The sequence below is a fragment of the Larimichthys crocea genome, unplaced genomic scaffold (assembly GCF_000972845.2).
Source record: "Larimichthys crocea isolate SSNF unplaced genomic scaffold, L_crocea_2.0 scaffold268, whole genome shotgun sequence".
Classification (NCBI taxonomy): Eukaryota; Metazoa; Chordata; class Actinopteri; family Sciaenidae; genus Larimichthys; species Larimichthys crocea.
Window position 1 is genome coordinate 520,756 of NW_020853535.1, and position 26,441 is coordinate 547,196.

At 39.3% G+C, this 26,441-nt stretch overlaps 1 protein-coding gene across 1 annotated transcript in view; it reads left to right on the forward strand.

Annotated features, from left to right (window-relative positions):
• Positions 1–7,360: 7,360 nt before the first annotated feature.
• The window catches only part of LOC104922652 (anoctamin-4), a 46,898-nt gene continuing 27,817 nt past the window's right edge, over positions 7,361–26,441 (forward strand). The window contains exons 1-3 of the mRNA XM_027275952.1: positions 7,361–7,756; positions 10,357–10,431; positions 20,668–20,892. Coding sequence (XP_027131753.1) covers positions 7,537–7,756; positions 10,357–10,431; positions 20,668–20,892 — 520 coding nt within the window. The 5' untranslated portion in view covers positions 7,361–7,536. The remainder of the gene's footprint in view (positions 7,757–10,356; positions 10,432–20,667; positions 20,893–26,441) is intronic.

A 26,441-nucleotide genomic window follows, 5' to 3' on the forward strand; every position in this document is an offset into this window, starting at 1 on the left:
AAATTAGCAAATTATGTAAATGAGTACATTTACTAATATTACTAATTACTAATATGCATGATTTTTTAAACATAAATAATAGTTTATGTAAAAGGTTTTCAATAATTCTTAGTTTAGCATATATGAAACATGTGATATGTGTGGTTTTCAGTATAGTATGTCAATGAGCCTGGTAATTCAGTGTGTATAATTTCCAAACAACACAAACATAAAGTTGATTTAGTTCAGCTTTGGTTTGATACAGCAAGCAAGAGTAAACACAGATGAACATCTGAAGCAATTTTGCATAGAAACAAGAAAGAAACAAGAAGAAATCAAAATATGAGGGAACAAATGCACAGTTGTCAGGTTTCAGGAGCTGCATGACTATTCACAAATAGTCAAAATCCAAAAAAGTTCTTAAATGATCTGCTGGCTGTCAGGCCGGGACTCAAATGAGGACTCAGATGCAGAGTTAGGCAGTAAGCTGTTTTATTCAGGACGGGAAAAATCCTCGACTGAGTGAGGCTATGAAAAGGCCCTAAACTAAAGGAAACAAAAATCACTCCTAGGAGGAAAAAACACTGAACTACTCTAAATAACAAAATCAAAATCACTCTCAACGAGGAACAATAAAGCTAAGACTAATCGTATTAAAGATTAACGAAATCAAAATCACTCATAAGGAGGAAAAACAAAAAGGCTATGAAACATCAACTAAGGGCGCTCACAAACGAGGCTGAAAACACACAAGACTAGATACAAAGTAACAAAAGGCTAGACTAGGAATTACAACAGAAAATCACTCATACGAGGAAGAAAACAAAAGATTACTTGAGCTAAGGAGCTGTGACTATGAACTATGGAAAAAGGCTTTGGTGCACGCTACGAAGGACGAAACACTTTGGCACAAGACAAAGGGAGACGCAGACAATATATACACAGGGTAATGGTGAACAGGTGGAAACAATCAGGGCGGGGAAGACAATCAGACCGGTGACACATGAGGAAGGGCAAGTGACCTGAAACGAGAGGAGAGTTAACTTTCAAAATAAAACAGGAAATGACAAGACATAACAAAAACCCAGCTTGACCTCACCGCGGTGTGACACTGGCAAACTCGTACAGTATATAAATCAATCAAAAGAAAAACATCAAAATCTAATGTGTTTCTATTACTGTTTCTACTACCTTTATACTTTTAAATGCACATTTACAGTGGCCTTTTTTATGTGGTCGAATGTGTCTGATGAAGCCAGGGGACTTAAATGCACAACTCAAGTTCTTAATATAAAAATACTACTATAAAATATCTTCACTTGCCAAAACTGTTCACACAGGTAGCCAATTAGAACAGGTAAACAATTCCAGCAGGGAAAAGATGACGATGAGGTCAAAAATCAGAAATCCAACAAGCCAGAAAAGCACACAACAGTAAATAGATAATCCCGTGATGCTGACATTGTACTGAGATGAAATGGCACAGAGTAAAGGAAAAGACAAACGCTAAGTACCTCTAGAGAGGGGAACATAGTGAGACACAGATGAAAGCAATAAGGGCGGGGCAGACAATCAAATTGGTGGGAAACACACAGGCGCAGGAAGTGAAGTGTCAAACGAAAAGTGGTGATAAGGAAATAAAAGCAGAGTCAGCATGACAAACATGAATGAGTGACCAACACGACCTGAAAACCACGATGAGATGTGTCAGTATGATTATGGAAAATTACTTTAAATATCACAACAATAACATACTGTAATTAAACTCTACATAATATGTATAATTATATAGCATTGGAATATCTACATCTTTCATCACACACCTGCATTGTTGGCCTATCATTTTGCTTCTGTCTTTTAAAATGATTCTCTCTCTCTGCCTTTAAAACTATTTGATCATTAGACTACAAGGGATTGGTTATCATTACTGTAAATTCTATAACAGTGTCCAGTTTTGATTCACCTCAACCACAAGGGTAACAAGCATTTATCTGAAGGTATGACAGGCCTGTATGACTTTATTCCTCCGTTCCTCCGAGTATTTGATCTAGCACGAAAACCTATTGTGTTTATCTTCCCTTGTTTGCTTGGTAAGTTTTTGCACCACATCATGTTGTTATACAAATCTACATGCCCATATCATTTTCAGCTTACTAATTGATTTAAAACTGTAATCCAGGCTTTGTATTGTCAAAAATTTAGGTGATAGACAAGACAAGCAGTTACAATGATGTATGTATAGATATGATAAGAAGAAATTCAATTCAATTAAGCGTAAGTAACGTGAGTGTGTGTTGGATGTTGGGGTGTGGAGCGAAGAGCATTACATGCCTCATAAAAGGAATAAATAAATCAATTGAATAAAAATAACTAAACAATCTATGAACATCCCAGCAGGTGCAACAATTATTATTACATTGCGTTCTTTCCCACTCTAACCAGTCCACTTCCACTCTATCTCACTGTTCCTCTCACAGTCTTCTCACATTTCAAGCCAAAACAGGCTCTGCGGTCACGACTGTGACAGCCGTGATTATTGTTAAAAAACAAAAAGAAAGATTTCACACGTCTTACTGAAGATCCAAAGTGAACAAAGTAGTCACAGCTGGAGGATCCACTACGAGCATGTTAGCATTTAGCAAATAACCAGACCCAGTTTGCTCCAGTTTTGTACGGTACAATTAATTTAATCATGGCCATATCCCATGATGAGGTTATTCTCAGTTTTATTGCATTGTTGTTCATTTTTCTATGTTTCACTAACTGCTAGGCCTGGCTCTGATACTCAGCCAATGAACATGGGTGCAGACTGTCACCTCAGCTGCTGATTTTGCTCCTTTCTTTGTTCCATCCATGTTCACACACAGTTTATCATGACTTTTGAATGGACTTCTGTTCTTAATCTGTAACAAAGGCAAGGTAACAAGACTAAATGTAATTAGTTCCTTCCATGCCTGTGTATGCGTATCCTTTTGTTGCACTGACTCCCAGGTAAATAGTGTGTTTGCTAAAACTCTGTCACACACACTACCCCCAGAAAAACACGCACTCACTGCTACTAGACATGATGACATGGTTTGATGTAAAGTCTGAGATGATTGGAAGCTAAACACACTAAAGTTGACACACTGTTTAATTTCCAGGCAGGAGATTGGAGTTTGCATACACCCTGCTTGTAAATGTGGAACAGTATAAAGGATCTCTGCAGTAGCTGAGTTATTACTCGACAGATCTGGGCTATTTCCCTCGAGCCAAAAGGACTTCCTCAAATTAAGTGTTTTCTCCCTCAAAGGCTCTACTGAGTTTCCAGTAATATACTGCCAAGGCTGGAAGCCAGATATTATACAGAGTTTTTGGAATCCGTAGCTTATACTTGCTTTAATTTGACTCATACTTTGTACTTCACTATATTTTCCAAACATTTTGTGGGAGACATTCCAGTAAGGAATCAGCTGGAAAATCAATTGGTACAGTTGTCATGAACAGGGAAATTAGCTACAGAGACCAAAACTGTTTTTTGTACCAGGCTGTAAACATGTTTATTTCTGTTGTGAAGTTGGACATTTTAACATGGGGGCTTTTGGTGATTGACTCACTTCTGGTGCCAGCCTCAAGTGGATATTCAGGGAACTGCAGTTTTGGGCACTCTGGCTTTATTTGCCAGCCATGGATATTGACACTTGCCAAAAACATAACAGTTCTTGATGTTATAAAAAATAAATACAATAATGAATGCAATATCCTTGCTTGTGAGATGCGTCTCTGCCGCCACCCTCTTGCTCTGGGGGTTGACTGGTGACCTGTTCAAATAATAGGAAACTCGAGACCTTTGTGCTCCTTTTGGATATTTAAAAGAAAGAAATACCAAAGTCAAGAAATAGAATTACATTTTTTCATTTTCAATTATCACTTCTACAATATTTTACTTACATTATAAACATGTTGAATTTGATATATCACAATAAGTTCTCATTATTTTCAGCTGACATAAAGAGACTGTCCTGATACCCAGTTGAACACAAGTAAAGAACATAACTGTAAGATTTGTTTATCATAATGTGTAACATTTGTACATAATGCGTGCAATATATAAATTGATTCCCAAGTTTATTTCCAAAATCATGAACAAAATTAAATCATAGCAGCCATTTTTCACGCCATAAGAAAAAAATATATACTGGGAAACTAATAAAACAGGCAACATTCATCTTAAATATTATGTTACTGAAATATTACTGTTGATATCTGCATCAGATAAATTACTTTTTTTTTTTTTTTTACCAAACCACTTTCAGTTGAAATTGATTGATAGTTCAGTGTGTCATGATGACTTTACCTGTAATTGTAATGGTAATAATAGACCTACGTGTGGCTTCCCCTGACCTATGGCGACTCACTGACGTATTGCAATTAACAGCAAAATGCAGCTAAACTGTCCCTAAAAGTTCAGCTATAATATAGCTCTCTAGCTATATTAATATCTAACACCTGTGAGATCATGAAAATACCTCTGCAATACATCACAGGGAAAAAAGAGGGCAAAATACAATCATCAACAATCATACATGCACCACAGCAGTACTGAATTGTCTATACAGACAGATTTGTTTGTATCTTTGTTTATGAAAAAATATGTAAATTTTTTATATGGACTTCTTCATGGCTGAAATATATAAAAAGAAGCCTGCTGTCCTTCTTAATCTACAGGGTTATACTTCTTGCTTGTTCATTCTAAATGTGTAATATAACCAGTCCACTTAGCCTTTCTCCCTGCACCCCATAAATTCAAATCATTTTTTGGAGCTGAATCAGACTGTGCAGTCAGAAGTGTTACATGGATCATTGTCAAAAGCTGTAGACACACCTGACTGAAGGTAGAAGTGAACACATTCACCACTGGAGGATCCACCACTGGCATTTTAGCATTAGTATTTTAGCCAGACTCAACATGCTTTGTGTTGGTCATGCAGAAACTGCCCATTGTTCTGAAACCCCAATAGTAAGAAAAATGTCCCATTGGTCCAAAGGGCCATTTGTCCAACAACAAGTTATCACAAAAACAAAAACACATTGCCGGAAAGCCTAGTTTTCCAAAAACCCACTCTCCCTGGAGTTTTGGAGGTACAGAAAAAGACAAAGTCAGGCGACAATGACCTTTGTCGCCATGGTAAATTTGGTAATAGGCTGTGAGGCATTTCTGCCTGATGCACCTCCGACAATGCCAGCACTCAGCCAGAGCCCAAAGCCTCCCGTCTTTTCTGCTTCTTCAGAAAGATATTTTCCAAAGAATTTTTCTGACTTTTCGCTGATCTGAAGCCGAGGTCCAGATGCACAAAGCCATGGCAGCCGACCTCCACTGAATAGGTTGTTGCTATCTAGTTTTTCTCTTGGTATTCTGTCACTAACTTTTACCTTTCTTATGATTCCTGGAAGCCTGCTTCCTATGGAACTGTCAACTGTGCTGACTAACAAGACTCACTTCTCTGTTGTTTACCACAGGATGATGTCAGGTCTGAGATGTGTTATGGTCATATGATTGGGCAACCTTAGCTGGTTATCACAGTTTGCTCTCATTGACCATTTCCTGGGACTGATGTTCTGTCCTGTGTGGGGCAATTCTGCACCAATTATCCCGCCGTTATGAACTGGACAAGCTGTTTCTGGTGACACTGGTGTTTCTCATTTGCCAAGACCCTCATTCTCTCTGTGAGATCTGCCACCTTCCTTAGCACCTTATCATGCCACGACCTGTAACAACCCTGACCCAAGACAGCCTTGCAGCCACACATGATATGGTCGAGCTTTACCTTGGCCATTTCACACCGAATTCTTGGTGAAGTTGCCATGGTAACAACATTAAAAATGTGGTAAAAGCAGTGTGAAGATCATGGTTTGGGTTAAAATAAGTACATCATTTGACATCAGTTGGTGATAATGGAGCATATATTTCTAGAACACCAGGCCTTAGGAACAATGGGAGTTTGTTTTCAGAATAATTGGCTGTCTGACAAATTGGCTTTCAGTCCAGTGGAACATGTTTCAGACTAGGGTTTTGGAATAATGGGTACGGGTCATGCCACATTGTGCGTGTATTTGATTTTGATCAATTGCACTTTGGGTGCAAGCCTGGTGATGTATTAAAGGTCAATTGTGTAAGATTTAGGAGGCTCTATTTACAGAATATGACATATGCTACTATGTTTTCATTATGGCAGAATCACCTCAGAATAAGAATTGTTATGTTCAGTTTTCTTTTTCTTTTTTCTTACTTTAGTGTGAACCTTTTATATCTGGTCCTCATCCAAAGGGTCCACCATAAACACCATGTGTCTACAGTGCTAAACTAAACACTAGCTCTAAATAGGGCCCTCACATGGGCGGACTGGGACAAAAAATCGTCCCTGACATCCTCCTGCGCGGCCCACATTGCCCATCGCTAAGCCCCAGAGTGTGTTTGGGGTGTGTGATCTACTCGTTAAATATATATATATATATCGGGACTTGTCATCCCAAATAGCACGTCGGCCCACCGGGCAAATGCACGGTATGCCAGATTGCCAGTCCGTCCCTGGGCCCTCATGTTTTAGGCATTTAGCGGTCACTATAGTTACTCTTTCACACTGATCAGCAACTACACCACCAGATGCCACTAAATCACTGGTCCTTTAAATCAGTGTTTAAGGTAGATGCAACCATTTTAAGCCTAAGCTGATATGCAATAATGCAAATTACATATCCACACATTTTTTGTATTGTTTTTTGTATTGCCCTGACATTTAGCCAGTGATCTAATACATCTAGAACATTTATGTTTTGCAGAGTGTCAGCTGAGTGCAGACTGTCACCTCTCAGTAGCTCTGCCCTCCAGCAGTTGCAGACAAACCAGCAGCTTCTCTCCTCACTGCAGCTGCTGATTTGGCTCATTTCTTCTGCTTTCATTCTCACAGTCACAAGGCCGTAACATTTGCAAATGAAAATATAGCAAAAAATGCAATACATAAGATGAAAAATACACATAAATGCTCATAAAAGTAAGTAGGTACACAAACACAGTATTTTCTTACAGTAACTACAATAAATGTTATTCATTATTTTCACCGCTGCCTATTCCTGTGTGTGATTCATCTGTCAGTGGTCTTCAAGCGAACTTATAACGACGCATTTGTGGCATTCTCATTAAATTGGTATTACAGTGACAATCCTTTCTGGGCTCATAGATTCTCTCTGGTACTTAATTGAGACCTTATTTTATGACTTATTTATCTGGGTGCCACTAATATTCTCACAGGAACTTGACACTGCGACCTCACCGACCACGTGAAACAGCCACGCCTGCAGTCGTGCGTAAAGACTGCAACATCAACCGCGACAAGAGCCGAGAGAGGCTGACATGATGGAGCGGAGGTGAGCCGATGTCCTGGGAGTCCAGGTTTGAATAAACAACGCTTGTATTCTAGTGCAGTGGGTGGAGTTAAGAATGCTTTAGGTACAGGAGAAGCTGTTGCCTTCACACGCAGGAGCCATGCGTAATAAGTGTGACCGCCGCCGGTGAGGAGGATGCTGGAGCATGAAACAGGAGCAGACATGCGACTTGTACGTCAAATCAGCAAAGGTATGAAGATCCAGGCCGGAGGTGAGCACAGGGGCTGCAGCAAGGAAAGCCAGGAGAACCAGGTCATCTGTTTGCAATGTCAAGAAGAGGTGGTCCGGGTTTGTCCGGGTAGTCCGCGCAGTCCTCGCCGCGCCATCGCGACGCGCCTCTCCTCCGGATCCGCAGGTAAAGGCACCCTGTGCACCACATGGGACTTGTCATATGTCATCACTTGTGTAGTTGATAGTATCTCATGTTCTGTTTATGTCGCCAATTATCCTAATTTCACTACTGAGTGTGAGTGAAATGACGGTGTGGTGCTCCAGAATAACTGCTTAGGGCAACTCGGGACTCAGGCTTGTAAAGAATTCATGTTATAAGTTGTAAATTTCACCAGGTCTATAAAATATTATGCTAGTGTATGGCAGAGGCTTTCAAATTAGTGAATGGGGGCCACCGGGGTCCTCAGTAAAATAGTTTAATTACTAATATTGTCAATATTTATCACGTTAGTTTCTTTCTTTCAAATGGAGACACGTGGGGAATATTTGCTGAATATCTTTGAGAAGACCAGAAAAAATGAAGTTTAATTACCATTGCATGACAACATCTAACTTTAAACATCTTCAGCCTGTGTTTAGGACACACACACACACACACACACACACACATACACACACAGAGCGAGAGAGGCTTCTCATCTGCTCCTCACAATAAAACAGTAGTTTATCTGTCAGCATGGGATGTTGCATTTCTCTCCTGGATCTTTAAAAAAAAATGCTGTCAGCAGATAAAGCATATATTGATTGCGATTGAAAAGACTTTGTACACAACGCTTAAATGTTGTTTAACATTTCCAAAGCACAGTCTGATGATAAATTATGGATGTCACTGGAAGCTGCTCATTTGTTAAAATGCTTTGTCCATGTGCTGACTTTCCACAACTTTGCTAATAAATGATACCCTCAGCTTTATCTCCAAACACTGAAGCAATAGAGAGTCCTTCTGCTGAAAAGACTCTCAGTCAGTGATAAATGTCTACGCCATGCTGCAGTTGCTCTATTTTGATATGGTTGTAGAGAATAAGTTCTCTGAATTGCTAAATGAGCAGAAGCATTTGTATTCAGGTCTCAGTCCGGATGCAAAAATCTTAGGTGGAACCTTCAAGTAGTGACTGCAGCGCCACAGAAATATTTTTTTCTGCTGCTGACAGATGAATGATTTCACCTCTATCTCCCCTGATAGGCTGTGTTTCACACAAAAGTTGAAGTTGACATTGAAGTTGACATTCATCACAGTTACATTGTGTATATCTACTCCAGCAAAGAAACAGAAAAGTTGTTAGTTACATTAAGTTGTTTGGAGGTGATTAATATTATTTAGATTTTGCATTATTTCTTCTTCACTGTTCAGTATTTCTATATAAATAATGAATCAAATGAGAATGTGTGTTGAGAAAAGTGTCGAGAAAATCTGGAGATAATAATCACTCACATTTTTCCTCAGTTTTTAAAAAAAGTATTTTATCTGCAACTTTAATTATTTTGATTCAGTTCACTGCTTTTATCAATGCAGTCTCTTGGCACAACAGAAAAAGATCCAGACTGTCGAACCTACTGTATGCTCCACGCCCACCAAAAAAATCTTAAAGGAACGTACATTTTGGATTAAAACTTGCCTGGTCATCAGAAATGCGACACCAAATGATTTGTTATATAGCTCTATGTCTGCCTGACAGATAAAAGGCTACTACATCATGTTTCAATATCTATTAAAGCCACTTCAAATTGAACTTTGTAGAGTTACAACGATTTGTCGATCTATTGACCTGATCAACAGAAAATGAATCAGCAACTTCTGATAATATATTCATCATTTAAGCTATTTTAATTATTTGGTTTCATTATTTGGTTGGTGTGAGAATTTGCTAGTTTTCTATGTTGTACTTGATAATATTACTAACAATTAATTAATTGAGAAAATGGTCTGCAGATGAATGGATGATGAAAATAATAATAATGGTTGCGGCCCTGCTGTGGTTATTATGTTGCTCGACTTTTAACTAAATTAGTCAGAAATCTATAAAACAAAATCATTGGTAAATTGTGTACACATGCAGGTCTTTTTTGTGCCAGTCAAGCTGCTGTACTTACTGTAAGATGCAATCATGTTATAGCCCATTAATTAATGATTAGGGGTTGTAATGTTTCTGCAGACAGGGATGGATCCAGATCAGTAAGCTTCAAACAGTCTCTTGCTGAGTTTGAGGCATCATTCCCTGAACACTGTCAGGGTTAGTGGAGGGTCCTCTTCCTGTAACTCTTCTTGGTTATGTGCGCATTCTCATAACACTGCTAGTGTGAATGAATTTTATTCACAGTGTTCTACCACAGTGGATGATTTAATTCCCTCTCTATATAAATTGGTAGACTAAGGCACTAAAGCTGCCAGACTCATGAATTTTATCCCTTTAACTCTGCCAAGGTCAAGGGTTTTCCCCTTGTGTAGCTCTGTGTGTGGAGCAGGGCACCAACATTGCAGGATTAGGGGTTCAATTCTGTAACGCTGCAGGCTCATGGCTTTCCTAAAGCCCCCTCAGGCTCAGTGGTTCAGTGGCTCAGTGGGCACATTTGGAGCTGTAGGATCCATGACTGCATGAAAACCTTTTGTGCTGTACACATCCATTACAAAAGCAGAGGCTGTAAAAGTGACTAAAACCGTGCTAAAAGTGAATGAAAGAGTTGATCAGATACCATACTGTACTTTATGTGTGCTCTCTCCACTAGATCGTGAGCCCAGCAGTAGCAGCTACAATGTCTCTTCAGGAACCTTCTACAGCTGCGTCAGTCAGATCACCATCGGTAAGTGACTGAGCTGTTTTTGCTATGGAAGTAGTACCTTCTACTTCAAAATAAAAGCAGTGTATAGTATTATTTATTAGGTTGTTATTGTCTTAATATCATGCATTGATCTAGAATAATTTTTTTTTTTTTACCATTGTAGTTCAGAAAGGGTTACACATTATGTTTTCCCCACTCCATCTATTTGTATGAAAACAATAATATCTCAAAAGGTTATTCATTATATTCATCATTCCGCAGAGACCGCTATTTAACTTTTCAAACCAATGTGGCATTGCAGCAGTGGGCATATCACTTTCAAACAGATTTACATAACATCAGTGAACGTTAAGTGCCTGTCAGCACCCAGAAAAAGAGGCAAACACATCATTATCAAGAGAGTTCAGTTCAGTTCAGGCTGGTTTAGTGTTTGAACAGCAACTGACTAAATACATATCCTGTTATGTTGATTTTCAGTAATTAATCCTCTGAGCCATTTTCAGCTTGTTTTTACTCGTTTAACATTTGGGCTTATAAACAATACTTAATGTATAAGGAACACCATGTGTTTGGTATCTATAGATTCAGGAGAACCTATTTAACCATTACATGAATGCGTAGCTATCATACGCATTCATGTAATGTGCTTATAAGGGAAGCATGAGTGAAAAATCTACAATACACTAAAGAATTTCAAAAATGAAAAGTAGATTTCTGTCATTGTTTAGTCAAAATCACACCTCAAACAAATGAAAATGTTATTTTTTAATCCCTTTGCCTGACATACATATGCAGTTTTTCAACCAAATATGTGAAGAATAATAAAATAATGCCCTTTCAATACAAAAGGTCCCATGTGTTTTTGCCTTATTTTCCTAAGGGATGCCACTTAGTAAAGCAAAGACCCTCCAGAAAGTTAAGTGGAAATTGTCATTCAATAAAAATAATATTTATTATGCCGACACACTCTCTCTGTTGTCCCTCCCCCACAAGACCCCCAGAGTCCTTTGACTGACTAGGATACAAGTCTATTTTTCGATTGGTCTTTTACTCGGTGGCATAGAACAACAAGGAAGTGTTGGACAGACACAAACCACAGGAAAAACACATTTCTCTATCATAAACCGTTTCAGAGATATTCACAGATATGTAAAACATACGAGGTGGATTAGGCGGATCCGCCCAATCCGTTCCCAGACGGTTAACACTGGGGATAGAATGTCAATGAGTAAATCTAATTTAATGTCAGGTTTAGTCACAAAGCCAGTGTTATTAAAGGGATCCTCTGGAGTCTTTGACCTCTAGTAGTGCTATGGAGCAATGTTTTTAGGAATGGGTTCCATTTTGTTTGTAGTGCTCACACATTTCAAAATACACCTGCACACGGCCTCACACTATTCTGCAGTTAATTGGAGTAACATGGCAAGAAATGTAGGAATGTGCATGCAAAAGCAATGAAGAAGAAGACAAGCTGCTACAAAACATGGATGGAAATAGTGTACATATCAAATATATTTTTTAAATTGCAAATGGTTTAAGAGGTAAGTAATGCATTTAACATTTAACATTTATTAGACTTAAAGAATACAGAAGACATTTTGTCAAGAATTACTAAATATAAACAGAACTTCTGTCCACAGGGCACTTTGAAAGGGAACTCCAATTTAACACAAAAAGTTCAGTTTACAGAGTAGAGTACTGCTGTATATGGGAAGAAAAGTATTTTGTGGCTCCAGAGAGAGCTGTGTGAAGTCTGATGTATGTTCTCAAGTTATGTCACTTGAATCAGCGTCGGTAGGGGCTGAAGACTGAAGTTTGAAAATGAAAATCCAGGAGCTGAAGTGGGCCTGATGAACTGACATATAGCAACTTCTGGAGAAAAAAAGCATAAAATTCTCATATTTTGAATGTGGTACACCGGATATCAAGGTTCCCCTACCTGCCAAATCCAACTTTAATCCTTGCTCAAGGTAGCTCCTAGTTGCATACACACCTAAATATCCCACTGGTTAGTGAGTGGCTGAGTTGCATTGTTAAAAATGTAGGTGCCAGGTATTGACAAAAAATGTGTGGAGAAAACAGAAGAGTATATTTGGTTCTGCTGGAACAGTTTTGATTGTTTTCAAAGTGTCCATCGTGAGTCTGACAGTGTAGTTGCTGGTCTGCAGTGCTAAATCATACTCTTTTATGAAAATCAGCATGTGGATTGGCATATGCTAAGAATATTCCAGTGTAAGTGTCAGGGGTAAGTCAAGGTACAATGCACTCATATACTGCACATATTTAAAGGTGTATCACTAAACGTAGTGTATATAGTGTATGCAAAAACTTTATATGAAGACCACATCTATAGTGCATTATGGCAGTATCATAGTGAATTATAAGACATTCATAATGCGTTATAACTACACTCATAAACACACATATTGCTTTCTAATGCACTATATCAACAGTAGTGAAACATTATAGATGTGAATTATAACTTGAAGTGTTTTGTGGATGCTCTTGACTAGTTATAAATTAGAGGTTGACTGATAGAACTTATAATACATTATGACTACCCATACTTACCTACACATACACATACTCAACAATCAACTGTAGTATGCTATAACAGTCCATACAGTGTCGTACCATTTTATTGTTGCTGCTATATAAAGTGTTAGGTTTAAAGGAATCTGTGCTGCATCATAAGTGATTATTACATCAGAAGCCAGACTATTCACTATGAATGCCCCCATAATGCGCTATAGATGTGGTCTTCATAGAAAGTGTTAGTAAAATAGCTAATACCTCAGAGTCATACCTTTCTAATATTTATTTTTCACAGAAGATATAAAATACTGAAGTTAATACTTCAGTTTATGTGTCCTGGTATTATTTATGCTGCCTTATTGTCATTGCTTTTTAATTTTTTAAATATGTTTTAATAGTAGAAAATGTGATTTTCCTACTATGACATAAAAATAACCGTGTAATTCCGTGTAATAAAAACAGCCGGTGTGAGTAGGTTAGTGATGTATTACAATATCATTTTAGAGACCTTACTGCAGAACAGTGCGGTGCTGTATCAACTGCTTTTTGACAGCATGCCGTGGGGTTTAAATGTTGGATTTGCTAAGCAGTAAGAAAATTAAAGATTTCCCCTGGTATGTAACTTTGTTTATATGTTAGGGGCTGCTGACAGGAAATAGTGCGTTGTTGACGAAGCTGTCTGAAATAGTTTTTCCTGCCTGTCACAGAACTGCGACCTCCTGCCATTTGTTATATTCAGACCTTGGCTTTTGACATTTCCTCAATGAATGTTACAGCCTGGTTAGTGGGAGAGGCTGTAAGCTGGGTGCTGTGACAGTTAAGACTCTGGGTTCAGCTCAGGCTGCTGCTGCTGCTGCTCCTGCTGCTGCATGCAGGTGTTCCTCTCCTCTCTCTGTGCTAAATAAAAAATAAAAAAAAAACTAATGAAGTGCTGAGGGAGAGCTTTGGACCGTTGAGACTCACCCTCTTGGTTTTTACAAAGGAAAAAGATCTATAGTCTTGCCCCGCACTCTGACATAAAAAAAGAGAGTTAGTGTGCCTCCTGTGATTTAAAAGCCCTGGCCTTCATTTGAGAGGAAAATACTAGTCAGCATCACTGTAGGTTCTTAAAAGTTCTAATCGATGATCATCTTTATTCCCAAACCATTTATTCCTCGCTGCTTCATTGTTGTAGGAATTTACTGCAGTTGCGCAGCTGATAGACGCAGCTTATCCTCACCCAGAGGCAGCGAGTCAGTGAAGGATGACATGAAAAACAATAATGCACCATGGTGAAGCTTCCACAGCACTGGCTGATTATGCTATACACATCTGCAAAACTGAGAGCTCTATTCAGGTCATATTTTTAACGTTCTGGCATCAGGAGAGGATACCAGAAGCTATGAACATGTTCAAATTTTCTGTTGTATCCCTGGAAGTGATTCAATTCATGTTTCGGCAGAAGTGTGTTTCCTGGAGTTGTGCTGACTCAGCCTTTTGGATTATCAGGTTAAATTGGTGATATCAGGGAACTTCAGGCATTTAAACCTGAAGTTTATTGACATTCGTTGTCAGTTTTATTACCCTCTAAAGCGCCTTGGTTTCTTTCTTTTGAAAATCTCTTTCTTTTGAAAAAAACGCAGGGTGTGCTTTGGAGAGTCTCGTTCTCCTGATCAATTCAGTTCAATTTAATTGTCACAATCTCAAAAAAACAATTACAGTGAAATCTATTTCAGTCAGCTCCTACAATACATTCTTAATTAAACTAAATAAGTAATAATAATAGTATAATAACAGAAACAATAGCCTTAAGGAATCTTAGGCTCTATCCTCATTTAGGATCCTGTTTGTCTGAGGGTAGAAGCGCTTCCTGAGCCTCAGTGGCAGCTAAAACACCACTAATTGTACTTTCAGCTGAACGAACCACTCTTTGCAAGGCCTTGGGGTTTTGTTCTTTGTTTTTGTGCCAGACAGCAGTGTCCCAGGTCGGATTGCTCTTGATGGTGCAAGAGTAGATATTCCCCAGTATTAGAGGGGATACCTCAGTAGGAGTTTCCTTAAGTGTCTAAGGTTGTTTTTAAAACAGTGACTTTAAGTACAGTTTTATGAAGAATGTCTAAGACAGGAGAGCATTAAAATGAGTCCACGTTGCAGAGGACTGACATTGCTCCTGCTTTTTGGAATTCAGGCTGAAGAGGAAAGTCGATTTGTCAAACAGTGTCTGAAACCCTCTTCTCTAACATTGGAACTGCAGGGCTTTGAAACAGACAATACACCAATCACTTCATGAAACAGTTGACCAGGGGGATGCGTTGATAGCTCACCCAGTGGAGCATGCACCCCATGCAGGCTCAAGCCTAGGGTTCAACTTTGACCAGTGGCCCTTTGCTGCATCCCCTAACCCACCTATTTGTCACGCTTCAGCTGTCTCCATCAAATAAATGTTCCAAAATAATCTAAAAAAAAAAAGAAAAGCAATGGTTGAGGTGGGTTGTGAAAGTGAGAAGACGTCCAAAAGTGTGCACCTTTATCCCCATTTGTACAATTCATTGCATCTCTGTAATGCCAGTTTTATAGCCACACAACACATCATACAAGCTACTTTGTTGAGACCCCATGAGTTCATCGAAATCAAGAGTAAGTTGTCTACATGATTATCCAAAATCATTTAGAATAACAATATTTAAAAGATTGACTCCATCTTTATGGCCTTGTGGTGTACAATAAAACCTAATGAGCTTTTTCTTGTACATTCAGTATTTTTTCCCATTAAAGAGGATCTGTAACCGCTGGGGTTAGGTAACAACATATATACTGTGAACTGGTGTCAATTTGTCAGCAGTCAAAAGATTTTGCTGATACCGCAGAATATATATTCCTTTTATCCTCTGGCTGTATTATACTGCTGTGTGCAATGTTATAAACAATGACACGAGTGATTTATACATCAAAGCAGATTTAGAATTTTGCATTCATACGGTGATGTCCTGTGATTTATTCTCTATTTAATTCACTTCATTAGTCAAAAACATGGATATTTTATTCAATGTATAAATACTGTATAAATATTATAATAATAATTAATATGTGAATTATATAGGTTTGCAATGTCTACAACACCTTGTATCCTTGTATAATACTTTACTGTATGTGTGCAGCACTACTGCTGCTCTGCTGCTGCAACTTCTGCATCAACTGGCAGAAGCACACTCTGTGTTATAATACACTTGGACACCCCACAAGCACCCTCCTACCACCCTCCACCTGAACTACTTCCATCACAACTCTTCCTATGATTACTGTAGACACTCAGCTCAAACCGGTCATGGCATAGTGCAGCGTGTGGCCCAGATACCTGCACCTGCATTCGTTTCCTTACCTCTGAGGGTGTCAGGAAGTGGAAGTGCTACATATCTGGGCCTCACTCTCCTCAGAGAGCCACGCGGGCACTTTTTTTTTGATGACTGCGACATAGATATTGCTTAGAACACACTATGTTCGAAAAGGCTGCGCGCAACGTGAGTTTTGGAGGTCGTACGGATACATGCCAGGTGTAGATTACCACCTCCGCCCCTCCCGCCAGGTGACTTTCATCGGGTGTTGCAGTAAAACAATGGCTGAATAGAATCGTATTACTCTGCATGTACCTGTATAAAACATCCATACATTACCTGTATTCCCTTATCCTCGCCAGGGTCGTGGGGGGCCAATCCCAACTTACTGTCTGTTTCTGAAAGTCCAAGATTCCCTTGCCTGGCTGGTGTTCATCACAAAGCAATTTCCTGTTATTATTTTATGACTTTATGACCTGCATTTTAATGAGTCATTGAATTTATCACCGGGCTTCCTGTGTTTAAAGGAGCAGAAAACCTATCTCCTTAGTGAGACTCCTACTCTGAGTAAATGGGTCACACATGAACACATTTTCTCCAAAAGTTGAAACACTTTTTCAGCCGTGCTTTTCAAGTAGGCGAGGCCATTTGGGAAATTGTGACATATTTCTGTACAGAATCTAGCAACATTTTGAATTAAAAATGAGGGGTTTAACTCAGTAAATAATAATTTTTTTTTTTCCCCCAACTGTTATGGAGAAAAAACGCATTTAACATGTGCACTTGGAAGCAGCGTCACATCTTGATAGACCTCTTAAGTTCACCTCAGTAAGAGTGTTAACAAACCACTACAGTACATCCATGAAGCAAATGTTACCTGGTCAGGACAATGACAAAAGATGATATCAACAACTTTAAAGAGGGATTTATTTGTTTTCATGCTCTGCTACAAGATCACATGCAACAGTACTATGCAGAAATGTACGCACAAACTGAGAGAGGAAAATTTCAAGATAGGACCTTGAATCAACTATGTGTTGTTGAAATTTGGGAATTGTGTACTTCTGCTCCGCTGCGACTCTCTGTGACCTCATAACACTCAATCTAAATGTCAATCATAACAGTCTTTAACCCAGAAACTACTGTAACATGTAATCTTGAATGCTTTTCTCAAAAAGGTCCTACAGTGCTTTGTCAGTGAAGTTGTTCGGTATGTATCCATCACTGAAAAGATGTCATGCAGTTTGTGTTTAGAGAATGAGAAAGTCTGTTTTGGTGGAGAGTAAATGGGACAAAAAAAACATCAGACCCAATTCAATTCAAAGTTTGTGCTCATTCATGCACAGGTGTTTCTGTAAACTGGTGTAATTCTTAAGCCTGGACAATGAAGAGTAGCCCTTGCATTGTAAATGAGTAAAATACTGCCATCATTTACTGTACTCCTTGGCTATTTTTGTTTGCAAACTTTCACACACCCAAGAATATCCCCTTTCCTATGATTTTCAAGCAGTAGTCAGATTTTTCATGCCAAAAGGTGTTGTAGTAGACAAATTCCCCTCAGGGAAAATAAAAACCTTCTCTGCGTTCTCGTTGTTGGAAGTGCTGACATGAGCACAAACATTATTTCGGGGACACCCGGCCTAACACGATTGCAGTCAGACATTTGAAAACTATTTTATTCTTTTAGAGAATCTGAGTCTGTAAAATAGCTGAGATTAGATGTAGAGCTTGGATTTGCCTCGTCCCTCCTCCTCGAAAATGTATCTTCCAACTGAATGTGCTGTGAGAGGAGCGAGCTGGGAGGCTCAGGGACTGCCAGGCATTCCACTACTCTGCTATTGATCTGGCTGTGTTTGTTCACTGCTGATGTACCTTTGAAATCTGCTGGGCTTTGTGTTTCACAGGAAACCAGGAGGTTGGGGTGGGGTGGGGGGAGTGAGAGTGTTCCCTGGTCCTACCTGCCCCCGTCGTGTTACATAATGGCAGTGTGCGGGAAAACAGCAGAAGAAGAAAATCGCAGCATACTGTTCTGTATTCGGATAATGAATATCCAAACAGCGATCATGTTGGTGAAATAAGACCTGTCAGTGCTAATCTCATCTGCAGTCACACATACTGTAGTTTGTGCAACCAATTAACCAAAACCACAAAATCATCAAGTTTCCTAAGTTATCAAAATAAAAATGTCAGGCTGAATTAAAGTCAAAGGTGTATAAAATAAGACATGGATTCTGCGTGAATATAATCATGTTTAATATGCTGAAAGAAACAGTCTGGGGAACATGCTTTCTTGCCTAGAGTTTCATTAGAACATTCATGATACTTTTGTGTTGTGGAGCCAGGGGTGGTTAGTTTAGCTTAGCATACAGACTGGAAGCCTAATTACCACCCTACAATTACTAATTAACACCCTACAACTCATTTGTTTCATCTGTACAGTAACTCACGCACCAAACTTAGCTCTTCATTTAAATGTCAGAGTCGTTATATCGTTAAAAATATTGAGTTTAAAAGAAGCCAGCAGTTACCATAATAATACCATAGTACTGCAAAGAACACTGTGTTGAATGTTGAAAGTACAGTAGTTCCACACCTTTTGGATTGAACATTTGTTGATTTGTTAGTTAGATCACTTTCGGAAATGTCTGCAAGAATCTTTCACGTTCAAAGATAAATTAAAGATTAAAGGAACAGTGTGTAGGATTTCAGAGTATCAGATTGCAACTGACTTCACCCTCCCCTTCCCAGCATGTAGGAGAACCTACAGTGATTGTGAAACTCACGAAAAACACAAAAGGTCCCGTGTAGAGCCAGTGTTTGGTACGACGACCCGTTCCCCCTGTATAAAGGATATAAAAGGAATTCTAAGAAGAATATGATGATTCTTGTTTTCAGGTGGTTACACACTAAAACATAGTTATGAATACTGTATTACATTTCTGCAAATAGATACTCTTAAGTGTTACACACTGGACCTTTAAAGTGTATCAAAATGAAATGTACATCATTAAAAATAAAGCAAAGACAAACATTAATACTTCATTACAAACATTAAGAATTCTTCTTCTCTTCTCTCTATGTATGTGCATGAGTAGTTCATAGAAATGTAAACAATGTGCTGCTGACTTATTTAAGCTGACTCATTGAAGAAGTACAAATAAAGTTCTTTGGATTTGAATCATGCTTTGTTGCTCATGACCTGCTAGTGAGTCTATTAGAGTCCAACATTGGATCAAAGTATAAAGCGGGCTGACATGTCCGTGCACATTTGATCCCAGATCATTATGTTAACGTAGCCCGGTGACAATCACACTAACAACCGGCCGCACGTTTTACAAGGAGGAGGCTTTTGGCAGTCCCTGAATCCCAGACTGAGAAGCTTTTTTTTTTAATTCAGTAGAGTACTGCATTTGATGTAATTAAAAGTGGACAAATGTTAATGTTAATTAAAATGTTAATTAATTCAGTCTTTTTTATTTGAGCTGTTTTGTAGGATTTATTTTCATAATTATTTAAGTAATCAGTGTTAAGTAACAGAACCTCCAGATAACTACAACTAACTTTGACCAACCCACACAGACCTATGATCAACAAAGACAACTGGCCTGTGTTCAAAAATCATGGTTAAGATTGTGAAACACCATTTTAAGAAAGAGTGACAGAGAATTGTAAATGGTGTTTGTCCTCAGTTTACCCTGATGTGGTGGAAGAAATAAACCCCACAAAATTTATGGGCATATTTGACCACATCAGCGTGCCAGACACACTGAGCTCAGACACCTGCCAGCCCAGAGCTGAGCCGAGCTGGGTCACCGGTCTCCAAGGCCTCGTGAAACTGAGAGAGAAGCCTGCTGAGGACAAAATCGAAGGCCGGAGGCGAGCCGAGCTGGTTCAGCAGTCTCAGGAAGTAGACAGAGAGAGAGAGCAGCATCAAGAGATAGCTGCTCTTTGCTCTACTTCTACACTATCAGAGGGATGCTGATGAACTTTACAGCCTGTTGTCTAATAACTACTCCCTGACAGATCTGAGTACAACCAGTCCTCTACTTAAAGAATATGCTTTTCTGCTGTCAGTCTGTATATTTGGGAATAGGAAGTTGAAATGTCAATTATGAATGTCAAGTGCAGTGTTAAACTCCTCCTCCTCCTAAACACATTTGCACATAACTGCAAGACTCAATAATGCTAGGTAATGCTCAATGACATTGTATATTGGATGTTTTATTGAGATTGACATTTTCTACCACTAGAGGGCAACATTGCTGAGGAGATTACTGTGATACTCTGGACTTCTGGTTCAACAGTATTGAGAGCTGATTTCTGTATGTTGTACATGATTAAGACAAAACAGAAAAACAACTCAAAACAACAAATCCAAGTGAAAGTTTGAAATATATTTGTACTTCTGCAGGGTTTGACCTCGGGGGTCAAGTGGCCATCGGGTTCTCCCACTGGAAGAGTCCTTTCCCATCGACCAGCCAGAATCTCCCCAGTCCGGACTGCGTTCGCTCAGAGGCCTCTGCCGTGCCACCCATCAGCGAGCATCTCGAGCCGCTGTCCTGCCCAGCCTCTCTGTCAATCACCCCGCTGCCCACCTTCAGTGCCAGTCAGGAGACGCTCTGCGACAGCAGCACAAGTACGTACACTGCAGTACTACAAACCCTCTGCTGACTGGAGCTGGAGATTAACATTTAAATACTAAAATACTTTTCAGAAGGGCTCTGACTGGATGAAATGCTTATATATACAGTATATAATATAATATAATATAATATAATATAATATAATATAATATAATATAACACAAATGTGTTTAAAACAAAAAAAGGAAGAGAAGAGAAATAACTGTTTCCTGTGGCCTAACTGAGTATATACTAGTGTAGTATATATATCAGTAGTATATCAGTATATATATCTATAGTGTATATATGTACATATTTTTGCCCACAGAAACATGGTACTGAAGTAACAACTCTAAAGTAAGTTACATTGCTAATTATTGTAAATTATCCTGTTTGAAAATAACACTTACATGCCCATAGACAGTTATTGGTCCTTTTACATACATAAAGAGGTGATCTAGGAATTTACATTCCTCTTTACGTGCTAAATTTATTGTAATGTTTTACTGAAGTCAATATGAAGCTTCAGTTTCTTTCTGTGTTTTTTGTGCAATGTTCCCTCTTTGTGTTTGTGTTTGTGTATTTTCTGAGCTGCAGAACAGAACAGTAATCCCAAGAAATGGTTTTGTAACCAACAGATTGCTAAAGCCTGTATTCAGGAATACATCACTTACAGAAACTGATTTATGAAAAGGTTTGTTTTTTTCAGGGCCAGTATGAACAGGAGGATTTACAGTTCAGATATTTTAGAATTAGACTTGGAAAAAATGAACCTTGTGTGTGCATGTGCTCTGTATGTGTCTGTGTGTGTGTTTGTGTGTGTGTGTGTGTTTGTGTGTGTGTGTGTCCTTGAGTCTCCACACTGTCTTTGGTGCCGACTGTCATTGTTTTGGACTACAGCAACACACAGCCAGTCCTTTTTTCTGATTGGCCACTGTCGGAGCAGCTTGACCTCTGATAGGCTGCCGGGGAAAGGCTGATCAAGAATGCCGATGAGCGGCACACACCTCCTCTCTTCCTCTCTCTCTCTCTCTCTCTCTCTCTCTCTCTCTCTCTCACTCTCTCCCTCTCTCTCTGTCTGTCTGTCTCTCTCTCTCTCTCTCTCTCTCTCTCACTCTGTCTCTGTCTCTCCTCCTCTCTCTCCCTCTCTCTCCCTCTCTCTCTCTCGCACTGTAAACATCCTGCTCATGCTTGTGGTGTTTTTTTTCCTCTCCAGAGAAGATCTTTGACAGCTTTTGTGAGCGTCTCTGCTGCCTGGTCGTGGCATCTTATGCTATGACAGACATGTCTGTGTGAGTGTGTGTGTGTGTCAGTGTCTGCGTGTATAGATGTGTTGGATCTGCAGTCATGAGGAGTGAGGGGTAAAAAGTGGGGATGCTGGTTTCCCTCGTGGGGCGTCGTGTTTGTTTGTTTTCCTCAGCGAGGTCATTTGCACGCCGGGGTTGGGGGGAGGAGAAGGGGTGACCGCTGTGTGTATGCAGGTGTGTGTGTGTGTGTGTGTGTATGCTGGGGGAAGAGTCTTCTGGCTGTTTTGGCGTCTGCTGCGTCTGCTGGAAAGCCCCCCTCCCTTCTCCCTCTTCCCCTCTGAGGGGTACAGCAGTCTCTCTACCTCTCTCCGCCTTCGCACGGTGAGTGTTGTCAAGTTGTCTTGAAGCAAAGGCAGCTTGTTCTCCAGAGTGGATGTCGCTCTCTCTCTTTCTTTTTTTTTTTTTTTTGCTGCAGTGCTCTCTCTCATGTGTTGCCGTGTCCTACTCACACTTCTCTTTACGCTGCTTCATCTCTTTTTCATGCAGTTCCCTGTGGCCGTGCAAGCATTTGACCTTCACACACACACACAAACACTCATTTTCTCTCACGATTCTAAATGTATATTTTTTCCCACACACTCTTCATCCTCCATGATGCATCAGTCGTATTACACAGAAATAGGTCATGCCTCTGTGAGTGTGTGTGTAGCAGTAGCAGGTTGGCAGACGCAAAAATCCCCACCGCTTGCCATCAGGCAGAACATGCAAACCTCCCGTCCAACCTTAGGGCATGATGGGTGCATCCACATGGAACGAACGATTCCTCCTCACAAGTGACTGACACCCGATCCCCCTGGCAACACATCACACACACCTCCACCTCCACCTCCACCGCCTCCCATTCTTCTCTTTCCCCCTGCAAGCTTTCATTCTCTTCTCAGTGTGAGCTGTCATCTCCAGGTTGCGTTGTGTTATGCAAGGAGCCACGTTGTTACTGAGTGTTCTTCACCTGAGAATGTTTTGTCTCACAAAGTGAATGGGCAAATAAAATGAATGAGGCTTTATTTATCAAATGATACAGTTATAAAATTATGACTGAAACTTACAATAGTAGAAGTAGAACTACTTCCTAAAACCCTCTTTGATTTGGCAGTGGCACTAGCTCTACTCTGAAATAATGTTCTGCTGCTCATATTGTGCTACTGCAGGCTGACAGCGTGCAAAATGAATAGCCAGTTTTAAAGGGACACTCCAGTGAGTGACTAATATCACAGTGGTCCTTGAGAGGAACAGGTTTTAAAAATTCTTGCTGCCTACTGAGTCACTCACTTCTTTGAAACTAGAAGCTTTAATTACAAATTTTAAGTCTCCAAACAAAGCCAAGATGATGTTGTGATGACATCGTCAGGGTTAATATCTAAAGGTTTGTTCAGACAAAAAGAAAAGAAATGTTTCATCCTTTAAAAATTTGTGCAGATTTGACCACTGGACCACTTGTCCATGTTCTCCCCCAGCAGCCCTTGTACCAAATGTAAATATGTCAGCTGTAAGATAGATAACAACGTGTGTGCCTCTGACTGATGTCTGAACTTTCTGATTTTTTATTGTAGTCTCTTTTTTTTCTCCTCTCATCTTTGTACATATGTAAAGCTGACTCATTAAAGCACATGATACACGAAAATGCTGCATTCAAATAAAAATAAATTTTCGCCACATTGACATGTTAACAGGTGAATTTGTGTCTAATCGCATCATTCTTTTAAAGATGTGGCCACTGAGCCACCAAGATGCTTCTACTTTTTATGTAATTGCGCCACCTCAAAAATGTACCCAGTGTTCTGACATAAGACATGATACAACTGTTTCCATAGAAGAAATGATAAGTTTAAAATCAGTGGAGTGTCCCTTTAAATCCAAAAGGTATGAGACATACATGATAATTAGTTTGCTAATTATGAAACCAGCAATGCAGTCAAGGCTGATTTATTTGGGGTCGCCATCTGCGCATTTAGAAGAGAACATGATCTCTGAAACTAAATTAGTTTATTACCCCTAATTATAATAACAATGCATTTGGATAATAGTGTTTTATCAAAGTTGAATGAGTGGGTCCACTTATTAAATCTAAAGTATTCCCCAACATTTGTAACTAACTACTTCCTTAACATTACCAAACTCCAGTCAATTTGGTACTTGAGATCTGCAATCACCTTTTGTTGACTGGGAATGCATGAGGGTATATTTGGGTTATATTGGGCCATTGAAACAATGACATGGCACCCTCAACTTATCCTCTGCCACAAACTAAAAGAATATGATTTTTTGTACATTTTGCCTTTTTGTTTTCAAGACAGGGAAATCCCCATGTATCACAGTCAGCAAATCTCCACTGCTACATTTTAGATGCCAAGGGGGGGACTTCTTCTTACAAAAATGGTTAAAGTAAAATCATCCAGTATGCAACAATACTGCCTGTAATGACCATAAAAGTTTGATATTGTGCTACTAAATGGTCAGACTAACATTAAAAAGAATCTAAATGAATCACCATGTGTCTGAACTGGAGAGTTTTCTGTTCGCATACATTTCTGTAGCTATTCATTAGACCCCATAATCATTTACAGCTTGTTCGTTTATTTCCTGGATATGTAGTGATTACAGTAGTCATCCTTTTAATTTTGTCTGAGTGCTGTAGGAAGGAGAGCATGGAAAAAAAGAACATGTCATATCAGATAGCTTAACATTTTAAATTGTATTTACTGTAACTGAGATCTGAAGACAACAGTCTGCTCTGTGGGCTGCCAAAAAACTTCAGTGCCATGTGACCTCATTTGTGGCTTGGATTACAGACGCACCGCAGGTCTGTTAAAGTTTGATGGTTACATTGTTTGACTGGCTACTGTCTCAGCACAGCAGGATGATGTAGGCTAATATGTAGTGTGTCAGTCCTCTGAGAGCCAATATTTATAGTAAGCAATTCTCTCTCCCTTTAATGAGACCAGCGATGGTGTGTAGTGGGTGCTGAGGAAAGGAGTCTGTGAGTGTGCTGAATACGGGGAGGTGATGTTACAAGTTAGTGCTGTTGATCCCCATAGTACATGTATGTGTAATAAGTATTTTAATTACCAGGCTCTGTTTCATGAAAAAATTGATATATTGTCAACTTCAGCTATGGATAAATTCAGATTCACGTGATTATTACCTCAGCCCACCCTCCTGACCACTGCAGCCTCTGTTTGGATAGCTAAGTGCGGTGAAATAAGTAAACGAAGAGGACGCTGAGTGCTGATTTTTCTTCCATATGAAATTTATCGCTTTCCTATTAGCTGCATCCATAGGCGCAAACGTTCCGAAGCATCAACGGCTGATTAAGAGCCCGAGACGCTTCCCCAACCTCTATCTCTGTCCCTGGTAGTACGGCTCAGCAGAAAATTTCAGCTGAATCACCTTTCATGTCACAAATAAAAATTCAGCACGCAGACCTCTAAGACAGCCACCCACCTCTCCTGAAGTCTTCCCGCTCTCCAGAGAGCTGAAAGAAAAAGATACAGACCTATTTAGATAGAGGTGATTTAAGCTGTTTTGCTAAGCTTTGAATTATTTCCTCCACCCCGAAGGATGCAGTCTGGTTGACAAATATACCCAATTAGTGTGTGTTCCCATGGAGAGTCTTTTCATGGTCTTTCAAGGTGAATCCATTTGAAGAAGATAAAAGTTACTGAACTGTCATTTTCTGTTTTTTTTGTGGGCTTTCCTCTTTGACTTTTTGACACACAACTGTCTTTTTCCTGTTATCTATCTTCTCTTACTGTTTCTGCTTTTTTTTAATTCCACCTTTTGTACTTTTTAGTTTACAGAATTTTGCGATAGTGTGAATGATTATATAACCCAATTTTCTTTTCTTTTTCTTTTTATGTTTGTTTGACTGCTTTTGATTCTAAAATTTGAACCTGACTAGCAAAGAGTCCGACTTTCTGCTGTCATCTGTTGCACAAAGCAACCCTGACTTCAGTACAATTAATTATGTATTCTGGATTGCCTGAGACATTTTCAAACTGAACACATAGCTGCCCAAACTAAGATACCAATCTTCTGTCTTCTGTGGAGGAGAAAGTGATGCAATAACTTCAAAATATTAGCTTATGAATATTTTGTGAAAAGCTGTTTTAATCAATAGTTTTATATGAACAATGGATTTAACAGTATTAGCAATGTGATCGGTGTCACTTGTGGTGACAGATTTACGGAACGTTTTAGCGCCTTTCAGTTCATTGTTTTAGTTTTTCAACATTATTGTTTTGGTTGACTCTGACAGC